Source organism: Eptesicus fuscus, chromosome 14, assembly GCF_027574615.1.
Source record: "Eptesicus fuscus isolate TK198812 chromosome 14, DD_ASM_mEF_20220401, whole genome shotgun sequence".
Classification (NCBI taxonomy): domain Eukaryota; kingdom Metazoa; phylum Chordata; class Mammalia; order Chiroptera; family Vespertilionidae; genus Eptesicus; species Eptesicus fuscus.
The window spans coordinates 82,525,669-82,550,458 of record NC_072486.1 but is presented as its reverse complement, the minus strand read 5'-3'; the positions used below and the strand labels follow the sequence as shown (position 1 = coordinate 82,550,458).

The 24,790-nt window shown below is 51.5% G+C and overlaps 1 protein-coding gene across 5 annotated transcripts; it reads right to left on the bottom strand.

The window, feature by feature from the left end:
• Positions 1 to 4,639: 4,639 nt before the first annotated feature.
• NOM1 (nucleolar protein with MIF4G domain 1) lies at positions 4,640 to 22,317 on the bottom strand. 5 transcript variants are annotated; one of them, XM_028132576.2, is made up of 11 exons: positions 21,388 to 22,317; positions 17,810 to 17,937; positions 15,995 to 16,190; positions 12,186 to 12,509; positions 9,516 to 9,626; positions 8,649 to 8,816; positions 7,755 to 7,876; positions 6,638 to 6,770; positions 5,850 to 5,981; positions 5,478 to 5,587; positions 4,640 to 4,947 (listed from the first exon to the last, which is right to left on the bottom strand). In XM_028132576.2, the coding sequence occupies exons 1-11, from the start codon at positions 22,300 to 22,302 to the stop codon at positions 4,773 to 4,775; spliced, it is 2,514 nt and encodes an 837-aa protein (XP_027988377.2). In that variant the 5' UTR covers positions 22,303 to 22,317; the 3' UTR covers positions 4,640 to 4,772. The 5 variants fall into 5 exon arrangements, with proteins under 5 accessions (XP_027988377.2, XP_054582269.1, XP_054582270.1 ...); XM_054726294.1 differs by having other exon boundaries at positions 12,387 to 12,509; XM_054726295.1 differs by having other exon boundaries at positions 12,483 to 12,509.
• Between the last annotated feature and the right edge of the window lie 2,473 nt (positions 22,318 to 24,790).

The window sequence follows — 24,790 nt, the reverse complement described above, 5'->3', positions numbered from 1 at the left end:
GTTGCCAGCAAAACTGATAAGCAAGTGCTCTATCTCCTTGGCCAAGTTACTGACAAAACTATGAGAAAAGCGCAAACACTGGAGCCTGGGCCCGGCCCCGGCCAGGCACCCCAGGCGTGTGGCTGTGGGATGGTGACCAGCCAGCTTGCCACAGGCCGTTGCGCCCTGAAGACCTCACCAGACCCGGTGTTTGAGGCTGTGCAGTCTCCCGGGGTGTCCAACCAACCCATGTTATAGGACATCCAGTTTGAGCACAGAGTCCTTCCTCCCGAGAAACCTCGGCCAACCAGGCCAGCCGGTCACCTCGCCTGGTCCTCTCAATGGACAGAATCACCCCAGTGTGAGGTGAAAACATGACCTAACTCTGTAGGGAACGCGGCCTGGAGAAGCTGCACTATCGTCCTAGGTGCTCACAAACCTGAACCACAGAAAACAGGTGCTGAGCTGCTTCACAGCGATTTCCGACAGAGACCATGGAGGCCACAGTCCGTGGAGGCCGGCCTGGAGCCGCTGCTGGTCAGCGCTGGGAGGTCTGATGCTTCTGGTCCCCTGCACCTCATGACTGCCAGCGGGCATGCCCAGCAGGATCCCCCTACCCAGTAGAAACGGGACTGCACAGGTGTGACGCCATGGGCGATGCAACACAATGTGCTGACTGATGATGTAAGAAACTACCCCGAGCCGGATACTGGCCCCGACGGGTAACGAGGCTGGTCCAGGCCGATGCAGCGGGAGTCGGGGAAGCTTGGTAGCGCACCTGCGGGGAGGCGCAGGCTCGGGGGCCGGTGAACCAGGCCACCGACACCTGCCCAGTCTGGTGTCTCTGGACGAGAAGTGTCCCGGCACGGCCTCAGCCAATGCCGTGATTCTGGCTCCCTTGGCCCCACCCTGGCCGTCTAAACGTGGCTAGTTTGGTCTTTCCCGGGAAAAGCGGAGAGGGACACAGGAAGGAGCGTTTTTAAAGAAGAATGCAGCTAGCGATGGAGAAGCGGCGGAATGAGAAAACGAGCATTGGGCAACCACCAGCAATGACTGACTGGCAGGATCGTCAGGGGCACCTGAACCACAGGGAAAATATTGGTGGAGAATAGGAAATCCACATTTTTTCCCCTTGTAAAATGTCCTGAACTCTTGGTGGTTAATTCCCCTTAAAAATGACAAAGGCAGCCGGCCAGTGTCGCTCAGTGGTTGGGCATCATCCCATTCACCAAGAGGTTGCTGGTTCAATTCCTTGTCAGGGCACTTGCCAGGTTTCAGGCTCCATCCCCAGTAGGGGGCGTGCAGGAGGCAACCTATCCGTGTTTCTCTCCTATCAATGTTTCTATCTCCCTCCCTCTCTAAAAAACAACAAAAAGCAAACTATTCCTAAAAACATAAAATCAAGAATGACCAAGGTCAAAAGGTGCCTTTACGGTGAAGCCTGGCAGCCTCCCTGGACGAAGTGCTCGACCCCCAACCCTGAGCTCTCCCAGGCGTGCTTACTCGGCAGCTCACCACACCCAAGGCTCGCCCACACCCAGGGATCACGGGCCGGCGGCCAGCACTGCCCAGAAACTTGCGTGAGGAACGCTAAGTACCAGGGAGCGGGTGGGGGTTCTGTATTAAAGAGAAACAGCAAGGAAATGGCATGCTCGAAGCTTGGTGGTAGTCTATCCAGGGAAACAGCTGTAGAAAATTGACTTTGGAACAAAGGGTAGCGTGAACCTGGCCTGTCTGCAGACGGGGCGGCGAGTGCTGGTGTCTGTCCTCGGGGAGATGATGGCACCGAGTCATGGGAGGGTGCCCTGCCTCAGGAGACACAGGCCAATGGTTCAGGAGTTCGGTGTCACCATCTCTACTTTCTGGTGATTACAGCCAAAACATGTATGCAGGTGCATGTGTCTGCACAGAGAAAAAGTAAGCGTGGCAACTGTTAGCAATTGGCAAATAAAGAGGAAGAATTTGCCCTTTCTCTGGAAACAATGCTGACAAGTAGAATGAAAGGAATATTCCATCGAGTCTCCATAGAGGATCATTTTAAAACACCTTCAACCACTTGTACTTGGGCCAGAGTCTGTATTTCACTCCGCCTTGTGAGGGGCAGGAGGCCAGGAGAGGCGGCCCAGGCAGATGGACATGGGAGGTGAGGGGGTCAAGAGCCGGCCCCTGGAGCAAGAATAGGGCAGAGACTCCGAGGGGTCGTCAGTATTTGTCAGACACCTCGCGGAGTGGGAAAGCGTGGACCTGATAACCCGCGGGAGGCCAGCTCATCCATCCTCGCTTGGACACGCTCAAGGTCAAATCGCTTGGCTCCAGGGCCCCCGGACACAGGAGACATTGTTTTCTAATGCACAGGCCTTGGTGTTCCCGAAGGCACCTTAGAACATGCAAAGCTGGCCCCCACGTTTCCTTTCATCACCTTATCATGCCAACACCATTTCTCTTCATTATCCAGCTCTCACCATGAACGTCACCTGTGAACTCCCCTCCCGTCGCCGTCCGTGCAGCATCCGATACGAAGCGTCAGACTGAGAAAAGGCGAAGCTCCCATTCCCAGGCCAGTCTCACTTCCCCAAGACAACCCGTTGCACCAACCTTTCGTGACTCCCCGGACCCACTGCACACAGCCTGCACCGTGTGTTCAGGTATGAGGCTCTCCAGAGGCTCCCAGCGTGGAGCTGCCTCCGCGGTTATAGCTGCAGAGCCAGGGCGTGTCTTGGAGCAGATGCTACATGATCCCCAAAGCCAAGTTCACGTCCGTTTCCAGCCCCTTTCGTGGCTCCGCTGTCTCAAGGTCGGAGGTGCCCTCCTTCCCCCCACAACTGTCCTCCAGGCACTTAGACTGCACCTAGAGCTGGGAGGGCTGCACCCCAACCCCGACCTCTGCAGGCTCCACTGACCCAGATCTGGATGTTGACAAAAGCACCACCAAGCTTCCCAAACTCCTGTCCGCCCCCCTCAACCTCTTCATTTAAAGGTACCACCTCCTGATGCGTACCCAACAGGTCGTCGCTAAAAATCTTCCCTCTCACCGCTGCTGAGCCGCGGGCGGCACTGCTGACCTGGCAAGTCGCAGGAACCACCAGCCTGTGAACTGCCTGGTGAGAGGGGTCAAGAGCCAGCCCCTGGAGCAAGAATAGGGCAGAGAGGACCAGGGGCGGTCAGGAGCCTGCGTCAGAGCGAAAGGTCTGCCTCTAGGTGGACCTTCTTCTTGAGGAGGTGCTGAGGGACAGCCCAGCCCCTGCCCTGCAAGTGGCACTGCTCGCACCCTGACCACCACCCGGCCGACGTTTCCTGTTGAAAAGCCCCTGAATGCAGTGCAGGCTCCAGCACACTCGACACCTCAGCCTTCTTTGCTGTCCAAGTTCGGAGCCCGCTGGGGGACTCGGAGCAGGAGGAGCATGTCCGAGAGGCGTTACAGCTAACCCGGAACTGAGTTCTCCACGTTTCAAAACTTAGCCCATGCCCTGGCCGGTTTGGCTCAGTGGATAGAGCATTGGCCGGCAGACTGAAGGGTCCCGAGTTCGATTCTGGTCAAGTGCACATGCCTGGGTTGCAGGTTCAATCCGCAGTGTGGGGCATGCAAGAGGCAGTCATTCAATGATTTTCTCTCATCACTGATGCTTCTATTTCTCTCTCCCTCTCCCTTCCTCTCTGAAATCAATAAAAGTATATTTTAAAAAAGAGTTCTTACCACAATAAAATAAAATTAAAAAACAACAAAAAACAACAGAAACTTAGCCTGTTAGTTTAGACACATGGAGACACTTGGGACTGCACACTGTGTTTCTCGTCACGAGCTGCTGACACTCTCTGACAGTGTGTGGCAAAGGGGAGTCTGACCGGGAGGGGCCTCCCTCAGTCCGGCAGCTTTCCGAGGCGGCCGTGTGGAAGGACAGCGCACTGTAGGGTTTGTGGGTATGTATCGTATACAAAGTCATGCTCTCCACACAAGTCTTGGTGACTTTTTTGCAACAAGTCACCTTGCAAAAATGAAACAGAGGTCTTCAGGGTGACATTAAAGCGAGCCTCCCCATTTAAGAGGAAAGCACATTCTAAGGGTGACTCTGTGGCAGGCCGCAGGCATGAGGACATGCCACTTCACCGTCAGTCTGCGTATCAACAGGCGGCCCCATGTCTCACTCTTCCCAGCCTCCAGCTCAGCAGGAGCCCCAGGAAGTTCCTCAATGCTGTTTAGAAAAGTGCATCACAACCTGGAATCGATGGGTGTAAGTGGTCAACACGGACAGGGAGCACGTGCCGCACTGAGTCACAGCTTCCGAGGCATCACACGAACAACCCACGCACACTCCACGGCACCATTTCCTCGGCTCCTGTTCTGGAACACCTGCATTCCAGATACTTAGAGTAATCAATTACGTATCAGGCACCATATTTAACTGATAGCTTCTGAACTTTTAACTGATGTGTTTAGAAAGATAAAAACATGTCAATTTCTTTATGACTGCACCCTCTAGTGGCCCATCTTACCTATGAAAAAACAAGAACCACACCAGTGCCCACCTGCACACTCACCCGTCTTGTTACTCAGAGAACACTGTCCAGTGTATTTGCCCATGCCTCCTACACACACACACACGCACACACACGCGCGCGCGTGCGCAAGCCCTGACAAAACTGGTTTACAACACACTCAATATAACCTTGGATAAAAAATTATCTCAAAATATATTACTGTACATACAACAGACCATGATATGGCTCTCCCCAGTCTTTACAGTCAGCAGAGTGACAGGCCTTTGGGTTAAAAAGGGCGCCTGGCAGACAGGCCCCTACATTCTCAGCGAAGGCCTTCCTTGCAAGGCCGTGGTGGCGAGCTCGGCTCTCTCCCGCAGCGCACCAGCCTCCTCGGCACTGCGGTGCGCCTGCACGCTCTTCAGCAAGAAGTGGCTGATGAAGAGCTTCAAACCTTCACGCAGCACACCCAGCTTTGGGTTGTCGGACACCCTGGAAAGAAATTGTACGAACTGTCAGGCACGAGTCGTCCACCTAGCTCTCCATTCTAGAAGTCTTGGATGGAGAGAAGAAACGATTTCTTTTACAAAGAGAACTCTTGCCCAGGCCTGTGTGACTCAGTTGGTCGGAGCGTCGGTCCCGTACACCAAAAGGTGGCAGGTTTGATTCCTGGTCAGAGCACATACCTAGGTTGTGGGTTCAATCCCCAGTTGGGGCACATGTTGGAGGCAACTAATCGATGTTTCTCTCCCTCCCTGCCTCCTTTCCTCTCTAAAAAATAAAATAAAAATAATTTGCAATGAAGAATTTAACATATCCTATTTATAAGAAATCATTATTGGTTTGCTATTAGGCAGGTTTCCTGTTCCCGAAATCGAATGTATAACATACTGTACTAGCTTAAACTAAAATGGGAATGGACATAAGCAGACGCCCGTACAACCCCTTGCTTTTACGAGTGACGTGTGAGTGGGAACAGCCCCCCTCTTTCCCATGATGTGCCAGCACGGCTGGGACCATACCTGGCGAAAATGAAACAGAGGTCTTCAGCTTCTGTTCCCATCAACAGCACATGTAACACTTCTCGTAAAAAGTGAATTCTGGGCTTATCCAATTCACTGAATTCAATCACCTAACGGTCAGGATAGAAAGAAAAATAAAGTTACACTGATACAGTCAACCTTTCCAATAATTCTAAGTAGAGTAACAAACAACCCCCCCTTAGGATGTGTCTAGCTTTATAACGTGGCGGAGAGCCTACGCGTGCTGGTGGGGCAGCAGGCACTTCACTTCTAGACTTGAGTGAGCCGAAGCACAAGCATAATCTTAAAGCACAAACACCAACAACGGTCACCATTCTCACTGCTTTCCGTAGTTTCATCCATTACACAAACCTTTAAAATGGAAAGTGGGAGTGATTTTGTCTTCAACAAGTGAGCCACCAGATAAACCAAATTGGAGAAGTTGGTGGCTGGTAAGTTCTCTAAGTCTCGAAATTTGTCCCATATGCTGAATTGGAATGTCATCTAATGTAAGAACGGAAAAGAAGAAAAGTTTAAACGCAACAAGTTATTATAACAAATGACTAAGAATACGACCTAGCCCTTGCTGGTTTGGCTCAGTGGATAGAGCGCAGGCCTGTGGACTGAAGGGTCCTGGGTTCAATTCTGGTCTGGGCACATGCCCAGGTTGTGAGTTCAATTCCTAGTGGGGGGCGCGCAGGAGGCAGCCGATCAATGACTCTCTCTCATCATTGATGTTTCTATTTCTCTCTCCCTCTCCCCTCCTCTCTGAAATCAATAAAAGTATATTAAAAAAAAACCCCAACAAAACACAATCTAAAGATACTCTGCTTATCTACTCATTTGTAGTATCTTAAAAATCAAGACCCCGAGTACAACTCCACTGTCCTTTCTGATGCACAGTAGGTGACAGCAGACAGCCACACAGTGCCCCTCACGGCAGCAGGAACGTTGGGGCGGCACCAGAGGCACTCTGCGGTTACTGGGCTGTGACAGCCCCTCGCCTGTGACCAGAAAGGTGACATGGCGGACACGGCTTCAGTTGTGGTCAGCTACTCTCCCCGTGACCTGACTCAGACCCCACCTGGGGTGGGCCGAGCCTGACAGAATGCTTAGAGGACAGCGGAGCGCGGGGACCTGTCGTCCTTCTAACAAGTTACCTGGAACCTCCTCTCATAGTCGCAGAACTTGCCGGCCAGGAAGGCGTAGAAAGGGTTGTACGTTTTCTCCTGCAGGCAGCAATCCATGAGAACGTGAACTATTTCCCTTTCCTGCTGATCCTTAAGCCCAAGCCTACAAAACACAAACAGCAACGGGGACATTTCAATTCCAAATCTGAACAGGTTTCAGGCAGAGACCTTTCCAGGGCCACACCTCTCTGGCAGTTTGGTTAAAAGGGAGCGGAGCAGAGGTGGGGTAAAAGGCAGGAGCGACAGGCCGGGTCCTGTCCCCACCCTCCCTGGTCTTGGTGACCATGGAGTCGACACCGATTGGTGAGTCTTGTGCCAGCTACAAGGGCCTGTCACTGCTTCCTGAGGGGTAAGAAACAGCCGAGCACGGGACCGTAGCCTCCGCGTCAGGTTCCTGCCACCGTCCGGACTTCCCTCAGAAACACGCTTCCTTCCAGTGCAGGGCTGAGTTCAGACAAGTGTCTAGTCCTGTACTATTTCCCTCTATTTCCTTCTGAATTTGAAGCAAATAAGGAAAATTACTATCACTCTCTTTAGGAGTACCTTGTACAGGCACTTTTTAAATCTTATTGCAACTAATTACAGAAATGATACCAGACCATTTTAAATTAGAATCAGAAAGACCTTTAATTCATGACAACCAGCAGCCACGGAGAACTGCCAGCTGGTCACCTAAAAAAAATTTTAATTAATCCTCACCTGAGGATACATTTTTTCATTTATTTTTAGAGAGAGTGAAAAGGAGGGAGGGAGGGAGGGATAGAGAAACACATCGATTGGTTGCCTCCCACACGCACCCCAACCAGGTACGTGCCCTTGACAGGGAATCAAACCCTAGACCTTTGGTGCTCAGGCTGATGCTCTAACCACTTAGCAACACCTGCCAGGGCTCACCTAAGTTTTAATAAAATGTATTATAACCTGGAAGTACTAGCGGCCAGTGGGGAAGAGCAAGGTTGCTGAGCCCAGACGCTGGGTCCAGGGGAGGAGCAGGCCAGCCCAGCAGCCTGATCCCAGTTGCAACCTCAGCTCCTCTTACTCCCTCAACATCTGTTGAGGTGGGCCAAGCGTTCACACAAGTGCTTACTTTAGAAGCTTCTCAAACGCGTCCAAGAAATCTTCACTAGTCATAATCGTACAAAATATGTTTCTCCTGACGTCGGTGTTCATTCTCTGCTTTCGGGCGAGTTCCAGCATCTTGGCGCTAACCTGAAAGGGGGGACGATTGAGATGTGGGTCACACAAGTTTTAATGAGATCTGTGACTGTGGTTTAGCTGCAGTCGCTAGAGTTAGGTTTCTAAACAATAACACGTATCATCCTGTGGTTGCCCTAAGCATAACTGTAAACTGTAGGCGCGTGTATGTAAATGCAACATCTTTATTCTTGGGCAACTCCCTGGAAGAGAACACACCAGGAAGGCCCAGGTGAGGCCAGGCGAGAACACACCGGACGTGGGAGACTCCCACGGGGCAGGCCGGTCAGCCTGAGCAACAAGGAGACAAGACAGAGGTGGGTGGTCAGCGCAGAAGAGCCGCGTGACGTGGGATCCTGAGACAGAAGAAGGGCCTCAGGGGGAAAAAGAAACTGAAGAACATGTGGCCTTCGGTTAGTATGAAGCACAAAGAAGCGCACAGAATGTTGCTCATCCGAGTTCCGGGTTTGTGCCCAGCGGCCACATTTCCTGGGAAGCAATGTGTCTGTCTGCAAAAGTGTTCTAATGTTCTGTGCCCTCATCCAGTCCGCTTGTAACTCTTTCATGTAACATGTTTTGGGACTTGAAACAAATCCCTTAAAAAGTAACAACAGAAACTGAATTAAATTGTATCATAAAACAGCAACAATTCTACAAGGTCTGCAAATAAGCCATGGCTGCCCATCTCAATAATCCAACAAAGAGGAAGGCGGCCACTCCAGGGGAGCCAGGGAGGCGCCGTGGGGACACAGCAACACGCCTGGTAGCGGTGAGCACGGGTGCGTACCGTGCCCGCAAGTGGCTTCTGCAGGGCCTTCTGCTGACGGCTGTCGATCATCGGGGCCCCGCTCCAGGCCGACCCCACGATCCACCAGCGCCCAGTCTGCTCGGCATTCAGGACGCTGTCCCAGGACACGCGCAGCTGAGATTCTGTACCCGAGCCGGCGCCACGCACCTAACGGAAGGAAAAGGAGCTGGTCAAACGCTTCAGATGGACCAGTCTGTCTACCTCCCCCCTCCCCCCACCCCCCTCCTTTTCTGACAATGGCATTTCTGCTGCGTGCACACTGTGATGAGTCACTGACAACTGGGACGTCACCATGTGGAATAAGGCCAAGAGAGAGGCACTCTCCCAGGATCTGTGTCTGAGGTCTGCGGGCCCATCCCGAGCCCGCTGTCTCTGGAACGTTGTCACAGCAGAGCAGGAGGCTCCGTCTGACTGGTGGTGGGAACGCAGCCTAGAGGGGCCTGGAGTCGGCTGACTCAGTGGTTCTGGATCTGACTAAAGAAAGGGCAGAGACGCGCCCTGACTGGGTCTCAGGTAAAAAATACCCAGGGAGCGTAAATTACTAAACAGACAAGCCCCCCTCCTCCGTGCTGATGGGGCCCTGGTCCTGATGGGGCCCTCTTCCAAAGTTATCAGAAGGTTCTATTAGGTTCTATTGTGATTCTGATGTGCAGGCGAGTCCAGCACCACAGGCTCAGTCTCGGGGATGCTTAACACCCAGGGACTCCCTGCACACGGCCACTCACAGGCTCTCACCTCACAAACGCCTGCTGACCAGGCCAGGCACCTGACTCCCAGCTCCCAGCCTTCCATGGTGGGCTCACGTCCACATGGAGGCCCAAACCAGTCACAATCAAGGTGACTTACCAAAGCTCTTTGCAATTTCCTCAGTTTCTCTACAGGCTCAGGGTCATAACCCGGAATCTTCCGCATGTCATTGTTCTTCAGTGCCAACATCGTCTCCAGCATAAACCGAATCTTTAAAAAAAGAGAAAACATCATTTCAAATGGTCTAAACAACTGACCTTTCTTTTCTTTTCTCCATTTTTTAATTGAGGTATTATATGTGTACATATCTTACCATTGCCCCCTCCCCACTTCCATACGTGCCGTCACCCCCCCGTTTTGCGTCCATTGGTTATGCTTATATGCATGCATACAAGTCCTTCAGTTGATCTCTTATCTCCCCCACCTCTCCCTAACCTTCCCGCTGTAATTTGACAGTCTGTTTGATGCTTTACTGCCTCTGTATCTATCTTTTTGTTCATCAGTTTATAATGTTCTTTATTATCCATAAATGAGTGAGATCATGTGGTATTTTTCTTTCATTGACTGGCTTATTTCACTCAGCATAATGTTCTCCAGTTCCATCAAGGTTGCTGCAAATGGTAAGAGTTCCTTCTTTTTTATGGCAGCATAGTATTCTATTGTGTAGATGTACCACAGTTTTCTGATTCAGTCATCTGCTGATGGGCACCTAGGCTGTTTCCAAATCTTAGCTATTGTAAATTGTGCTGCTATGAACATAGGGGTGCATATATCCTTTCTGATTGGTGTTTCTAGTTTCTTAGGATATATTCTTAGGAGTGGGATTACTGGGTCAAATGGGAGTTCCATCTTTAGTTTTTTGAGGAAACTCCATACTGCTCTCCACAGTGGCTGCACCAGTCTGCATTCCCACCAGCTGTGCACAAGGGATCCTATTTCTCCAACAACTGACCTTTCAACTTGGGAATAAATAAACCAACTCCGCAAGTGACCATCACTGGAGATGGTCTCAGGCAGCCTATCTCTACTGCAGCCTCTGCAGTATTTTAACAGAAATTAGATCCAGCACGGACCTCCACTGGGCTCTGACCACTACCCACAGATCTCGCTCCCTCTCCTGCTCCGCTGCCCCAAACTCCTCCCACCGATGCCCCCTCCTCTGCTCCTCCCTCCTGGCCCTGTGCTCTGAGTCACTCCTTCTGTTACCATTCCTTTTTATTTTTTTCAACTTTTAAATTGAAATGTTATACTTAGAGAAAAGTTGCTAGAATACTACAGACACTTTCCAGATATCCTTTTCTGAGATTTCTCCAATGTTGACTTTTAAAAAAATAACATTTCTATCGATTTCAAAGAAGAAAGAGGGAGAGATAGAAACATCAATGATGAGAGAAAATCATTGATATGCTGCCTCCTGCACACCCCCTACTGGGGATGGAGCCTGCAACCTGGGCATGTGCCCTGACCAGGAATCAAACCGTGACCTCCAGGTTCATAGGTTGCCGCTCAACCACTGAGCCACGCCGGTTGGGCAAATGTTGGCTTTTTATTGATATAATCCACATACCACAAATTCACTTATTGAGAGTGTATGCTTAGTATATATTCAGGATTGTGCAACTATCTCCACAATTTTAGAATTTTCATCACTCCTCCCCCTCAAAAAGAATCTCAAAACACATTAACAGGCACGCCCCAATTCCCCCAACCCCCAGCCCTGGGCAACCACGAGTGTACTTCCTATCTCGCTGACTTCAGTGCTTTACGTTTGACCTCTGGGCATGCAACGTGGGGGCAACTTCTTTTTCGGAACACTCCTGCCTGGCTCCTGTGACCTTCCTCCTGCTCTTCCTCCCCTCAACCGTGCAGTCCCAATGCCTGACTGTCAGCTTTGCAACCACGGCCTCAGGACCTCCTCCGAGGGCTCAGACCGCTCCTCCTCCCCGCGAATCCAGGGACTGTCTGCAGGATTTCAGAAACTAGCCAGTCTTCCCTTGTGAGCCTGTGCCCCTCCTGTGTGTGCGGCTGTCCACTGAAGGCCACACTGAGAACCTGGGCTGACGGACCCCTCCACTCCTCGCTTCCCTCCCACCCACACCAGCCTGGTCAAGCTTGACTCCCACACCCACGTCCGTGCAGCTGAGCTAATCCTTGCCACTGCTGTCCCGACCCCAGCAGGGGCATCTCCCTGCCTGATCACCTCCCTCTTGTAAGTTGTAGCCAAAGCGACATTAGTGCGAACACTTCCCATGTTCTTTTCCCACTCAGAACCCTTCAGGTGCCTCCAGGATAAAAGGCAAAGTCCTTGCAACGGCCTCTGCCCTGCTCCCCTGTGGGCCCCACACGAACCGAGGCTTCTCCTCTATCTTTGAATCTGCAGAACAGAAAATGAGGTAGGAACCATGCTCAGCCACTTTTTCTAGAAGGGGAAAATGAGGCTTGTAAGATTCAGGTCACATTGCTGGTCAGTGGCTGAGCCTGAACTCCAGGTAAGCTAACACCTGAGCCCAGAGGCCTTTCTCAGTAAGCATTCTTTGAATGGATGAGTGTTAAATAAATTGATTCTTAAACTCACAAAATACCTAAGTTCTTAGTAAAGAAACAAGGTACGTTCACATATTAAAGATAAAACCATCAAATCACAGGAGCAGAAGGTAACAGATTGCTAGGACATGAAACATAATATTTACCCCAAACACTTATTTTTTAAGTGCTGGTCAGTTTCTGAGCATTAGGCACTTAGGAAGCAGGTCGAGTGACCCCTCGTACCCTGGTCTGGTCCTGGAATTTGCTGCCTGCCTTGCTGGCTTTGGCCTGGGTCTCTGTGATTAGTTCCTTAAGTGACAAAGCATCATCTTTTCTCAAGGAAAAGCCCACATTTCTCAGCATTAACAGGATCAGTTCGATATCTTTCTCTGTGAAAGTTCCAATAAGTTTTTTCAAAATGTCGAAGATGAGGAGAGACTGTACCACGTGGAAGTTATACAAATGGGCAATGATGGTGAACAGGTTGTCACACTCTTTGCCCTCGCTTCCCTTTTTATAGACGTCATCAAACTTCCTCACCACAGCCTCCAGAAAGTGAGCTCCAACCTGCACAAAGAAAACAGACCAGATGTCATCGCCAACACCTGACAATCGTGGCAGCAAGTTACTCTCAGGGATCCTTCTTTTCAACAAGCTGAAATGTTTATGCTGAGCCAGTACTTTTAAACTTAATGCGTAAGTATACACATGGTAGGGTACACACTCCACAGGGCATGTGCTTTAAACCCAGCCTGAGTGTGCAGCACTGACACACAACATGGGCAGGTGAACGAAGCACGATCTGTCACAGCACCCAAACCTCCCCTGAAGTACTCTCTTGCTTCTAAACCGAGGTGGACCGCCTCGGCCAGCAGCCATCTGGTTCCTGGGAAAAGTGGCACGACATCTCTGTCTGCAACGCTGCACAGATAACAGCACTCACTGTGAAGCGCAGGCTGAGCCTGGAGGAGGAGGTGGAAGCAGGAAACCCGGGGGGGGGGGCGGTGTGTGTGTGTGTGCAGGTTAGTGGGGCTGGTTAAATTGTGGGTGCAGGTGAACTCAACTAGACAGGTTAGAGTCAATACACTCATGTCATTGCCAAAGTGCAAAAACTAAACGCTAGAAGACTCCAGAGAAAAGCACTGATGGGCAGGAGGGAACGATGACTCCACAGAGGCGAGCGCCGATAGACTGGGGATGTTCTTTAGTTAATAAATAACTTAAGCCCTACACGGTGTGGCTTAGTGGATAGAGCGGTGGCCTGCGGACTGAAGGGTCCCAGGTTTAATTCCAGTCAAGGGCATATGCCCGGGTTACGGGCTTGATCCCCAGTGGGGGGGTGTGCAGGAGGCAGCCCATCAATGATTCTCTCTCATCACTGATGTTTCCATCTCTCTCTTCCTCTCCCTTCCTCTCTGACATCAATGAAAATATTTTTAATAAATAACTTTAACCTGTCAATTCCTCACTTGAGCTCCGTCACTAAAGATCAACTTGAGGAGCATACTATGACTACTACATTATGTCCAAATATAACTTAAAAACGAGAAATTAGAATTCTGAAGACATCAAGAAAAAAACAACTTTTCATGTGGCCATCGCTGGAAATGGTCTCAGGCAGACCATCTCTACTGCAGCCTCTGCAGTATTTTACATAAATTAGACCTGGCAGCAACCTCCACTGGGTGCTGGGTCTAATTTATGTTATGTATTAAATACACTCAAGTTGAATGTTTTCAACCCAGGAATGGGATTATTTAATTATATCAAATTTTAAGCTTATTTCATGTCTTCAAAATAAAATATAACTTAGTGTAGCATTTAAAAATAGCAACACTGTTCATGTTGCTGAAGTTATTTAAGCACATTCATGAATTCCAATGGGATTTTAACACAAATCTGCAGAGACCTGATGTTTTATTTTTAAGTGCCTCAAGAGCAATTCAGTGACTCACGCCATGGGCTTCGTGACTCACTCTGGACTCCGCGAAGACCTTCCTGGCCCCACAGAACTGGCGTTTAATGGGCGTAGCATCGGAGAGCTCATCGCCGGGGCACCGGCTTCAGGGGATGCCATTAGCTGAAGCACCATAACGGCTGCCCCGGAAAGAGTCACGTCTGGTGTCCTCCCCGCCATGGTGAAGGCTGAGAAGTGGACCAATGACCTCATGTTTTCACACCCAGTGGTCAGGGTCTACGGCTTTTATGACTCGGTGAAATTCTGTCTCGGCCAAAACCATTTGGTTTGTGGGGATCCCGGTCAGACACAGGAGGGTGGGGGGTCGAGGAAAGTCCTGGAACAGCGCGGAGTCATGGCAACACAGGACAGAAGGCAGGCGCCCGGGCTCCGTCACACTCTGCAGGGAGGAGCGGGACTCGCCGTGGTGAGGGCGAGGTGCTCTCAGAAATGAAACCCTGACTTCAGAAGGCCGACTCCCTGCACGTGAGCCTGAGCCTGCCCTCTGTCCGCATCCCTGGCGCCCACCGTCCTGCACGTGCCACCTCGCCGGCAGAGGTTAGCTACCTGTAATGAGCACGCACCCGGGCTCCCGAGGACGCTCGCTACTTGTAAAACTCGCTAGACCAGTGGTCGGCAAACCACGGCTCGCGAACCACATGCGGCTCTTTGGCCCCTTGAGTGTGGCTCTTCCACAAAATACCACGTGCGGGCGTGCACGTACAGTGCGATCGAAACTTCGTGGCCCATGCGCAGAAGTCAGTTTTTGGCCTGGGCGAGTCTATTTTGAAGAAGTGGTTCTAACGCCGAGCCACACTCAATATGCCAAAGAGCCGCATGTGGCTCGTGAGCCGCGGTTTGCCGACCACTATGCTAGACCAACTGCAGAGGCAGAAACAGAGGCAGGAGCTGAGCTCTGGCCTCGGGTAGCGTCTGCCCCACACTGCTGTCACTGTGGGACCCTAACACCACAAAGGAGACTCACTGTGGAGAGTCTGTGTGCAGTATAGTCAGAGCCCCCTCTGTAAACCCCAGTGATTCTCCAGACGGACTGAGAGAGCCAAGTTCAGCACATGAAATGGCTGGAAGACCAGGGCCATGAGCAACAGCTGGCCCCGGAGCCAAAGCAGGTCCCTCCCCTGACCCAGCTCATGGGCTGGGACATCACACAGCTCCTCTGGCTTTGCTGAACTTGCAAAGTGGGGTCCAATCAACATCTGCTCTAAGTATCTCGCTGGGAGACCGCAAGGACCCCGTAGCGAGGACACGGAGCCTGGATCACACTGGGCCTCCCGCAGCGGTGCTTTGAGGCCAGGCCTGTTCTTGGGAGAGGGCTATCAGAGGTAAAGAAACAAAACCCGCCATTAAGACTCTGTCCCACACAAAGACCCAAGTTCTTCCTTGAAAAGAAACTCCACCCGCTAAGTAAGCATCATGGCCGACTTGCCGCCCATTTGCCTCCCCTTGTCTGCACTCTGGAAGTAGACCCCTTCCTTCAACAACCCTGGGAGCGGCCACATGGAGGGAATGGGGTACTGACTTGGAGGGTGATGAAGGGGTGGGGACCAGATTAGGCACCAGAGTTGTGCAGGACCCCACATGTCATCTGACAGAGACCCCACAAGAAAAAGCTGCCGCAGCCCGACCCCAGATGAGGACACAGCACCGAGGTCTGGGCCTGCCTGCTGGCTCCAAGCCTAGGCCTGTCACTGTCTCCTCACGGCGTCCAGCTTTACCTGACATTCTGGTGGCCTTCTTAGTTATGAAAGAAAAAAAGAAAAAAGAAAAAGATCTTCCGATCAGTACAAACACCTCGGAGGTCAGATCACACCTCCACTGCCTTCTGAACTCCTGAAATAAGTCAGTGTTCAAGAGGAAACATGAAGAAAATGAAGGCAAGTCTGAGACATAAGCCCAGAGGAAGACAAACTAATAAATAACGAAGACATGTGAGAATGAACCCCACACAAAGGCAACAGTTGGCCAAAATCAAGTAGGTACTGGATGTGGTTTAGAATATGACCCAGACCAGGCTGTGTGAGCCGTCTGCGGCTGGTCGCCACAGCAAGCACCGCTCAGAGCCACGGCAGCCTACCTCGACGCCCACTGTGCGGTGCAGAATGCTGACCAGGAGGACGTGCTCCATCACCAGCCTGCCCGGCATGGCCGTGCCCGGAGCGCAGGCGCTCATGAGGATGCCCGTCAGGGTGTCGCTCATGTCCTTCCTGCTGTGGGCCATGTACAGCTCCTCCAGCTGCCCACTGATGGAGGCCATGTTTGGCTCACTCAACCTGCAGACAGTTGTAAAGACAGAGCTGCAGTGACATTTCAAATTAGGAATTACTTTTTAGGTCAATTGAAAAAAACTAACAGAAAAAGCCATCAATACCACCAGTGCCCACGTCCTATTTCATGGACACACTGCCTCATGAACATGCTTACCTTGCCGCAACAGCCCAGCCTATACGAGGAGCACACAATCCTCTGGAACCTGCAATTCCGTGACTGCGGTTTTTCCTTTCCGGCTGAAATGCAGCCACAGTGAAGGACACACAGGACTCCCCCTTAAGATCGATGCTCCACTTGTACGCTAACCCGACATGCCCAGTGGAGGACACACTGGGCCCCCTTAAGACCAGAGACGGTGCTGAGGATGCTGCACGGGAACGCTGCCCCAGTGCCCCCGGGGACCACCCTTGCACGTCAGTATGTGCCGTTGGGAAAAATTCCAACCTCCCATTCTTCTGCCGACAGGAACATCTTGGGCTCCTCAACATGAGGAAAGGTCGCCCTGTTTCCTGGGTGGAGGAGGAAGGAACCAAGTGCACACGGAAGCTGCGCACTGCACCTGTGCTCACAACGAACTTTAAAACAGCTTGTTTAGTCCTGGCTGGTAAGTCTAAGTACCAGCACAGAGGAGTTGTGAGTTCGATTCCCATCAAGGGCACGTAACTGAGTTGCAGGTTCAATCCCCAGCCCTGGTTGGGGCACATACAGGAAGCAACCAATCAATGTGTCTCTCTCACATTGATGTCTGTCTGTCTGTCTGTCTGTCTCTGTCTCTCTCTGTCTCTATCTCCCTCCCTCCCTTCGTCCCTCCCTCCCTCCGCTCTCCCTTTCACTCTCTCTAAAAATCAATGGAAAAAATATCCTTGGGTGAGGATTAACAACAAAAAGCAGAATTTCAGGATACACCATGCAAACAGTGGTTTTCATCAGAAAGAAAAATTTTAAAAAGCAATGGGGGGCTGGGGGGTGATGACAGGGGTAGCAGGAGAGCCATGGGCGCTGGCTCTGCAGAGCTGTATGTACACACGTACACACGTGTACACACACACACACACACACACACGGAATGAGCTTGGGATGGAGGACCACGCTCCTGACTGGAGGGCCACCTTGGATCATGAACTCGCTCTGCAGGGAAGAGGTCAATCCTGCTGCCCCTGCTCCAGGACTTGTCAGAATAACCAAGTGGGCACCTGCATTGCTTTCAGACTCTGACAGGTTCAATGTACCAAAGAGAAAAGGTGAGGAGGAAAAAAAAGAAAAAGAAATAAGCCAATCAGTGGCCACAGTCCTGCCCACTCACTGTGTTTTAATTCCTGGGATAGTTTCTGTTTATTTATTTATTTTTAAAATACATTTTTTGCTGATTTCAGAGAGGAAGGGAGAGGGAGAGACAGGTAGAAATATCAATGATAAGAGAGAATCACTGATAGCTGCCTCCTGCACACCCCACACAGGGATCGAGCCTGCAACCCAGGCATGTGCCCTGGCTGGGAATCGAATTGTGACCTCCTGGTTCATAGGTTGTCGCTCAACCACTGAGCCATCCTGGTGGGGCTAGTGTATTTTTAGAAAACAGACAATCTCTTTAAGTGACAATGTAACAGTGTTTCGAGGTTACCTGTTAATTAGGCCTTGGACATGCTTCTTTAGCCGTTCTCTCTCTTCCTTTTTGCGGGCATCCACTGTCTCCTCAGCTCGCAGCACATGAGGGGGGATATACTTTCCCGCATTTTCACCAAGACTCTGCTAGAAAGGACAGAAGTTACAAAAATGTACACTGACTCTGCTATACTCACAGTTATATGGATGGATATATATAAAAATGTACACTGACGCTGCTATACTCAGTTAGATGTTAAACCCCCAGAACTGGCAGAGCTGTAACCACCGACTACAGCTGCTTACTAAACACCAGCATCAGCGGAGCGGCCCTCAGCATCTGTGGGGTCCCCGTTTGCGCTGATGTCAATACATTTCCCCATTCATTCGGGTTTTCCCTCTGTGGTTCGACCTGGCTGTGGCCCTCTGGGATCTGCGGACAGAGCCCTATATTCTCCACTTGACCCAGGTTTAATTTCCAGGGCTAGAGCACACAAACACCAAACGTGCCACCAGTTCTGGAGGGAAAGGGCTCTAAAATAATTTCAAACCGCCCTGGCCAGGTGGCTGCTGGGTTGAGTGTTGTCCCATATGTCAAAAGGTTGTAGGTTTGATCCCTGGCTGGGGTGCATGCATCGATGTTTCCCTATCACATTAATGTTTCTTTCTCTCTCTCCCTCCCCCTCTCTAAAAATCAGTAAAAAATGGTAATTTCAAACTTGTTGAAAACTAGGATCTAAATTTACATGCTAAAATAAAAATAAATTCACTGCTCACTAGCTCCTAGCATATCAACTGTAAGGATGACAAATTGTGATCACTGGCCAACACTCCCTGGGCACCCGAGTGACAAGCTTTGGGAAACATCTATACCAGGTGTACCAGATAATAATGCGGATTTTTTTCAATAAAAAATGGGAGTTACACATATGTTGACATATATGCGATTTGATATGTATGCTATTTTGTTGTATTGACAAGAAGCTTCAAAACTTCATATGTCAAATTTGCTGAAGGTGTTAACTTCAGATATTTTTATGCTTAAAAATGTCGAGTTTTGTGCCAATAAAAGAGCATTTGCAGGAAGTTTTAATTCATTACTTTGTTTTGAAGAAAAGTGCTGCTGAATACTTCGGGAAGCTTATGGTGAACATGCTCCATCTCAAGATACTGTGAACGCTGGTTTAAACGCTTTAAAAGCGATGATTTTGATGTGAAAGACAAAGAACGTCCAGGTCAACTGAAAAAGTTTGAAGACCAACAGTTACAAGCATTATTGGATGAAGATGCGTGTCAAACTCAAAAACAACTTGCAGAAAGATTAAACGTTGCTCAGCAAACAATTTATGATCTTTTACAAGCAATGGCAAAGATTTTGAAGGAAGGAAAATGGGTGCCACATCAACTGAATGAAAGACAAATGGAAAACTGAAAAGGCATCAGTAAAATGTTGCTTCAATGGCACGAAAGAAAGTCTTTTTTGCATCGAATTGTGACTGGCGATAAAAAGTGGATTTATTTTGAGAATCCTAGATGCACAGAATCATGGGTTGATCCAGGTCAACCATCAACATCGACTGCAAGGCCAAATCGCTTCGGAAAGAAGACAATGCTCTGAGTTTGGTGGGATCAGGAAGGTGTGGTGTATTATGAGCTTCTAAAACCAGGTGAAACCATTAATACTGATCACTACTGACAACAAATAATCAATCTGAACCACGCTTTGATCGTGAAATGACCAGAATGTTCCAGAAGACACGGCAAAGTAATTTTGCTTCATGATGATGCACCATCACACACTTCAAAACCAGTTAAAGACACATTAAAAGATCTTGCCTGGGAAGTATTAACCCACCCGCTGTATTCACCAGACCTTAGTCCTTCAGATGACCCCTTGTTCCGATCGATGGCACCCGCACTTTCTGAGCAGCACTTCAAAATGTACAAAGAAGTGGAAAATTGGGTCTCTGAATGGTCTGCCTCAAAACAAGAAAAGTTCTATTGGGACGGTATCCACAAATTACCTGAAAGATGGGGGAAATGTGTAGCTAGCGATGGGCATTACTTTGAAGAAAGCACTTTTGATGTTTCTCTTGAAATTATCGTGTTTTCTTTGATTATAAAATCCGCATTATTAACCAGTACACCTAGTAATCACGGCCCTTGGTGTTAATGACTTAAACCTCGTTGGCGAAAGCACTGATGTACATGGAAATGGTTACACTTGAGAAACCCTTAGTTCACACTGTATGCCAACGACCTCAACAGCCTGGGAAGATAACCAGGCAGGAAAAACAGTGTTCTGAGAGAGACTACAGCACTCAGGGGCTGCTCCCAAAGGGCAGGGTCAAAGGCACCAGGGAGAGAAGGAAAGCAGCTTTTACCCAAGATGGAAAGTCACAGAGGTGCTGACGTGGACATCACTTAGATAAACTCCCCAGGGAGAAACTGAGGAAACGCCATGCAAGCAGAAGTAATATATTTACAGGAAGATGATAAAACACAGCGGCCCCTTTATTGGCAGGGGATACGTTCCGAGCCCGTCGATGCCTGAACTGCAGATAGTACTAACCTTTACACTTAAAGGAAGCACTATGCATATACTGGGGGCCATTATTAAGTGAGGTAAGGGCTATTTGAACACAAGCGGTGCAATGCTATGACAACTGATCTGAAAACTCGGACGCTATGGCTACTCAGTGACTCAAAGGCGGGTGGCAAATAGTGTGGATTCCTGGATGGAGCACAGCATGAGATTTCATCACCCTTCTCAGAACATGGCACCATTTAAAACGTATGAACTGCCTGGTGGTGGTTGATCGTCGACCTATGAACCAGTAGGTCATGGTTCAATTCCTGGTCAGGCACATGCCTGGTTTGCGGGCTTGATCCCCACGGTGGGGCGTGCAGGAGGCAGCCGATCAATGATTCTCTCTCATCACTGATGCTTCTACCTCTCTCTCCCTCTCCCTTCCTCTCTGAAATCAATAAAAATATATTTTAAAAAACCACTTATGACGTGTTTCTGTGTAACTTTTCATCTAATTATCTTTGGAGCATGGTTCACAGCAGGTGACAATCCACAAAAAGCAAAATTGTGACAATAATTTTGCTGTGAGAAGCAAGCAAGACTTCCACGGGCTGCCTGCAAGGTGCCTGTCGGGGTGAAGCTGGGGCAGGGGAAGGCTGCAGGCCTGGACTGCTGTGTCCTGGCTTGTGAACTTGACCTTCAATGTCAGACTATGGAAGTGAGTGCTAGAGTTTCAGACTCACTCCATGAGCAGCCGGAGAGGAAAAGGCTAGGTGAGGGAAGAGGGGGTCAGGAACAAAGCCAGGGGAGGGGTCACAGCCGGGTTGGAGACCGAGGCAGTACACACGAGTGGAGATGTCCTCTTAGGGCAGCCGGTGGGCCTGGCCATCTAGTCCCTGGAATGAAAAGCCTCTAGAGAGCTTTTCTCCCTGACTCTTCATTATGGGAACTGACGAACATAAAAGCAGGTAGAATAACCGCTTTACCCTCTCAGGTCAAATACATCCCTTGTGCCCCGTGTTCCACGCTGTCCTCGTCACTTCGAGCAGTGACTGCTCACACGATACCTGATCTGCTGCGTCCACATCCTCCGGGGAGCTGTCAGTCCTTTCTTCGTCTTCTGCAAACCGGACTCGCCTTCCCCCGCCTTTCTCCTTCGCTCTCCCCTCTGCCGCTGCTTTCCTCAGCTCTTCCTCCGGCACATCCTCCTCCTGCTCGCCCTCGTCGCCCTGCTCCCCGCTTCCGTCCTCCGAGTCGCTCTCCACGTCGCCTTCGTCCTCGGCCTCGCTCTCCACGTCGCCTTCGCGGGCTGTCTGTCCGTCCTCCTCCTCGCTGCTGCTGTCGCACAGGCCACTCCCCTCCCCCGACCCCAGGGCTCCCAGGATGTAGTCGAGTCCGTCGCGGGCGAAGCTGAGCGGCACCGAGCTGGCGTCTCCCTTCCTCCTGCGCTTGTTCAGGCCCAGGCAGCGCTCCAGCTTGCGGATCTCTCGGTCCTCCTCCTCGTTGGCCGCCAGAAGCGCCCGTCTCCGGGCGGCGTTGGCAGCGGCGGAGGGCCGGGTGCTGCCGACGGCGGCCCTGGTCGGGGCCCGGGGAGGCGGCCGTGGGGCCCGCCCGCCCCGCCCCTCGGCGCCGTCCGCCCGGGGCCCGCTCCCCGCCCCGGGTCCGCCGCTCGGGCCCCGTGCGGGGGCCGCTGTCCCCTGGAGCCGGCGCGCCTTCCTCAGCTGTCGCTTCTCCTTCCTCAGCTCCCTGCGGCTCTTCCTCCCGCCGGGACGCGCGCGCCGCTCCGCCCGGGGCCCCTCGCGGCCGCCGGAGGGCTGGCCCTCGGAGGCCGCCTGCACGAACTCCTCCACCGCGAGCTTCAGCCGCTTCAGGGCCCCTGCCCCGCCGCCCCCAGGCCCGCGCCCTTCTCCGCGCTTCCCGCGGCCCACGCGCCGCCGCCAGCCGCCCCGGCCCGACGCTCCCGCGCCGGTAGACGCCGCCATCTTCCGGACGCACCGATGCTGACTTCCGGGAGGGAAGGGACTTCCGGGTGGAAAGCGGCGCGCTCCGCCGAGCAAGGCGGGGAGGGGCGGGGCGGCGTCCCCTGGCGGCGGGAGGGCGGTAGCGCAGGGAACTGCGCAGCCGCAAAGTGTCTCAGAACAGATTGTAAACTGAGGAGGTGGTGGTGCGGAGAGGCGTCCTCACTTCATACACGAAAGCCCTGCAGATCGTGGTACTGAGGCCTCTGCACGCCCTGCCACAGGAGCGTCGCAGGGCGTGAATCTCTTCACACGTGGGTGCATTTACCTGGGTGAGAACATGCTTTAGGAAACTGTGTCCTGTTGTTTCTACGTGTATTTATGGGGATCTTCATACTCAGCTGGCTGTTCTGAGACATGTTTCCGCTCAACCCCCGGCCTCAACGTCTCCGTGTGCTGTGTGATACTTCTCCTGGGGTGGTGCTCCACCGTTTACTCCTCTGTTGATAGACATGCACCCTGTGAACCAGCGTCCCCAAGTCCATGCCTATGGGAAATCATGACCGTGACCTTATTTGGGAATAGGGCCTTTGCAGACGTAATCAAGTTCAGAGGAGGGCTTGGATTAGGTGGGCCCTAACTGCAAGTAGGGTGTTCTTATAAGAGGGAAAATGGACTCACTCACAGGGAGAAGGCCATGCGATGGGGACGGGGTGGAGGGTGTCAGTTTCCAAGCCAAGGAAGCAAGGATAGCTGGCCACCACCAGCAGCTGGGAGAGACCTGGGCTGATTTTCTCTTGCAGCCCCAGAAGGAGCCCATCCTGCCTGCACCTGGATTTCTGGGAATGAGTATTTCACAGGCTGAGGTGGGAGCCCTGTAGGCTGGAGGAGCTCCAGTGTGGAGAGCTCTGGTCGCTGCTCACCTGCCTGGACCAGTCTCCTAAGCTCCTGGAGAGAAGCGCCAGGGAGGGGGGAGGGGACTCCCAGCCGCAGCCCGCAGTCTGGGGGTTTGGAGCAGAAGGAGGGGGTGCCTGGGGCACTGTCCTGCCCCTGCATCCCTGGTACCTCCCATCTCATGCCGACTGGTGGGCCTTGGCTGACTTCTGCCCAGAGGGCCTGGGGACCAGCATGCAGGGCTGTGCAAGGGAGAGGCAAGAATAGGCATGACAAAGCTCATCTTCCGCACTAGCTGGTTGCTCAGTGGTTAGAGCATTGCCTGGGGACTGAAGGATCTCGGGTTCAATTCTGATCAAGGGTAACATACCTCTGTTGCAAGCTCGATCCCCAGCCCCATTGGGGCTCGTGCCAGAGACAACCAAACAATGTGTCTCTTGCACATCGATGTTTCTCCGTCTCTCCCCCTCCCTTCCACTCTTTCTAAAATCAATGCGAAAAATATCCTTGGGCGAGGATGAACAACAACAACGAAAGCTCATCCCCATCTGTGCCCACTCCTCCAGTGCCCATACACTCAGCACCCTCACCACCCCACCCTGTCTCTGCAGGGTCTGCCTCCTGTCATTGCACCCAGGAGCCCAGGCCTCTCTCTCATTCAATGATTTCTCTGGTGCTAATTGGGAAGAGGGAGTCAGTCACCCTTTCTGCCACACCATTTGACAGGAACCAAATGAATTGAGCCCATTTATTCTTACAGAGGGCTTAGAAGGGGTCTGGTACACAGTAGCTGCTCAGGAAATGAATGTCAGCGCCCTCCCCAGGCCCCCTCTCCAGGCATTTGGGGCAGTTGGTGGACAGAAAGTTCTGTTTCTCTGGTCCTGGTGAAAGGGCTGGTTGCAAACATAAAACAGTAGATTCATGACACGGGCTGACAGGTGTCAACAAGGCAGGTGGCAGAGTGCTGGTGTGCATGCATGCGTGCACGAGCGTGTGTGTATGTATGTGTGTGTGTGTGTTCCTACCTGTGTCTGTGCATGCAAGAGATGGCTGGAGAGGTGGGCAGGGCCAGGGGTGAAAGGTCACTAGATTTTGTGTTTATTCTGGGAGCACTGGGAACCTCAAAGTGTTTTCAGTGGACAAGTGGGTAAGAGTGTGGGGGTCAGCAGCCTAAATGGATCTGCATTTGGAAAAGATCGCCCTGCTGCGTGCAGGACTGACCCAGGTGGGTCAGAATGACGGACAGACCGAAGGCTGGGGCATTAGACACTTGTTCTCCAGCCTGGAAAGAACTGTTGACTGGGGCTTTGCCTGATGGCTCTTTAACAATAATAGCATGAATGCTCTGTTAAGAGTAATATAATATACAATGTAAAGTGTCACCTTTACTCAGTGTCTTAGTCCATTCTGGCTGCTGTAACAGGCACCACAATGTGTGGCTTACAGAGCGGACATACATTTCTCACCGGAGGCTGAAATCCGAGATCAAGGCCCTGGCAGATTCCCTTTCTGGTGAGCACCCGCATCGTGGTTCATAGACAGTGTCTTCTCACTCTGTCCTCATATGGTGGAAGGGGATAGCGGCTTCCTGGGCACTAACCACATTCACAATGTCTCA

What these genes read in the sequence shown, in the direction of transcription:
- NOM1 (XM_028132576.2), bottom strand. Translation starts at nt 22,302, where the DNA reads ATGGCGGCGTCTACCGGCGCGGGAGCGTCGGGCCGGGGCGGCTGGCGG. An exon ending in GTCCAAGGCCTAATTAACAG is followed by an intron (nt 16,191 to 17,809) that starts GTAACCTCGAAA and finishes AACTGTCTGCAG; the next exon opens with GTTGAGTGAGCCAAACATGG. An exon ending in GGAAATTGCAAAGAGCTTTG is followed by an intron (nt 8,817 to 9,515) that starts GTAAGTCACCTT and finishes TCCTTCCGTTAG; the next exon opens with GTGCGTGGCGCCGGCTCGGG.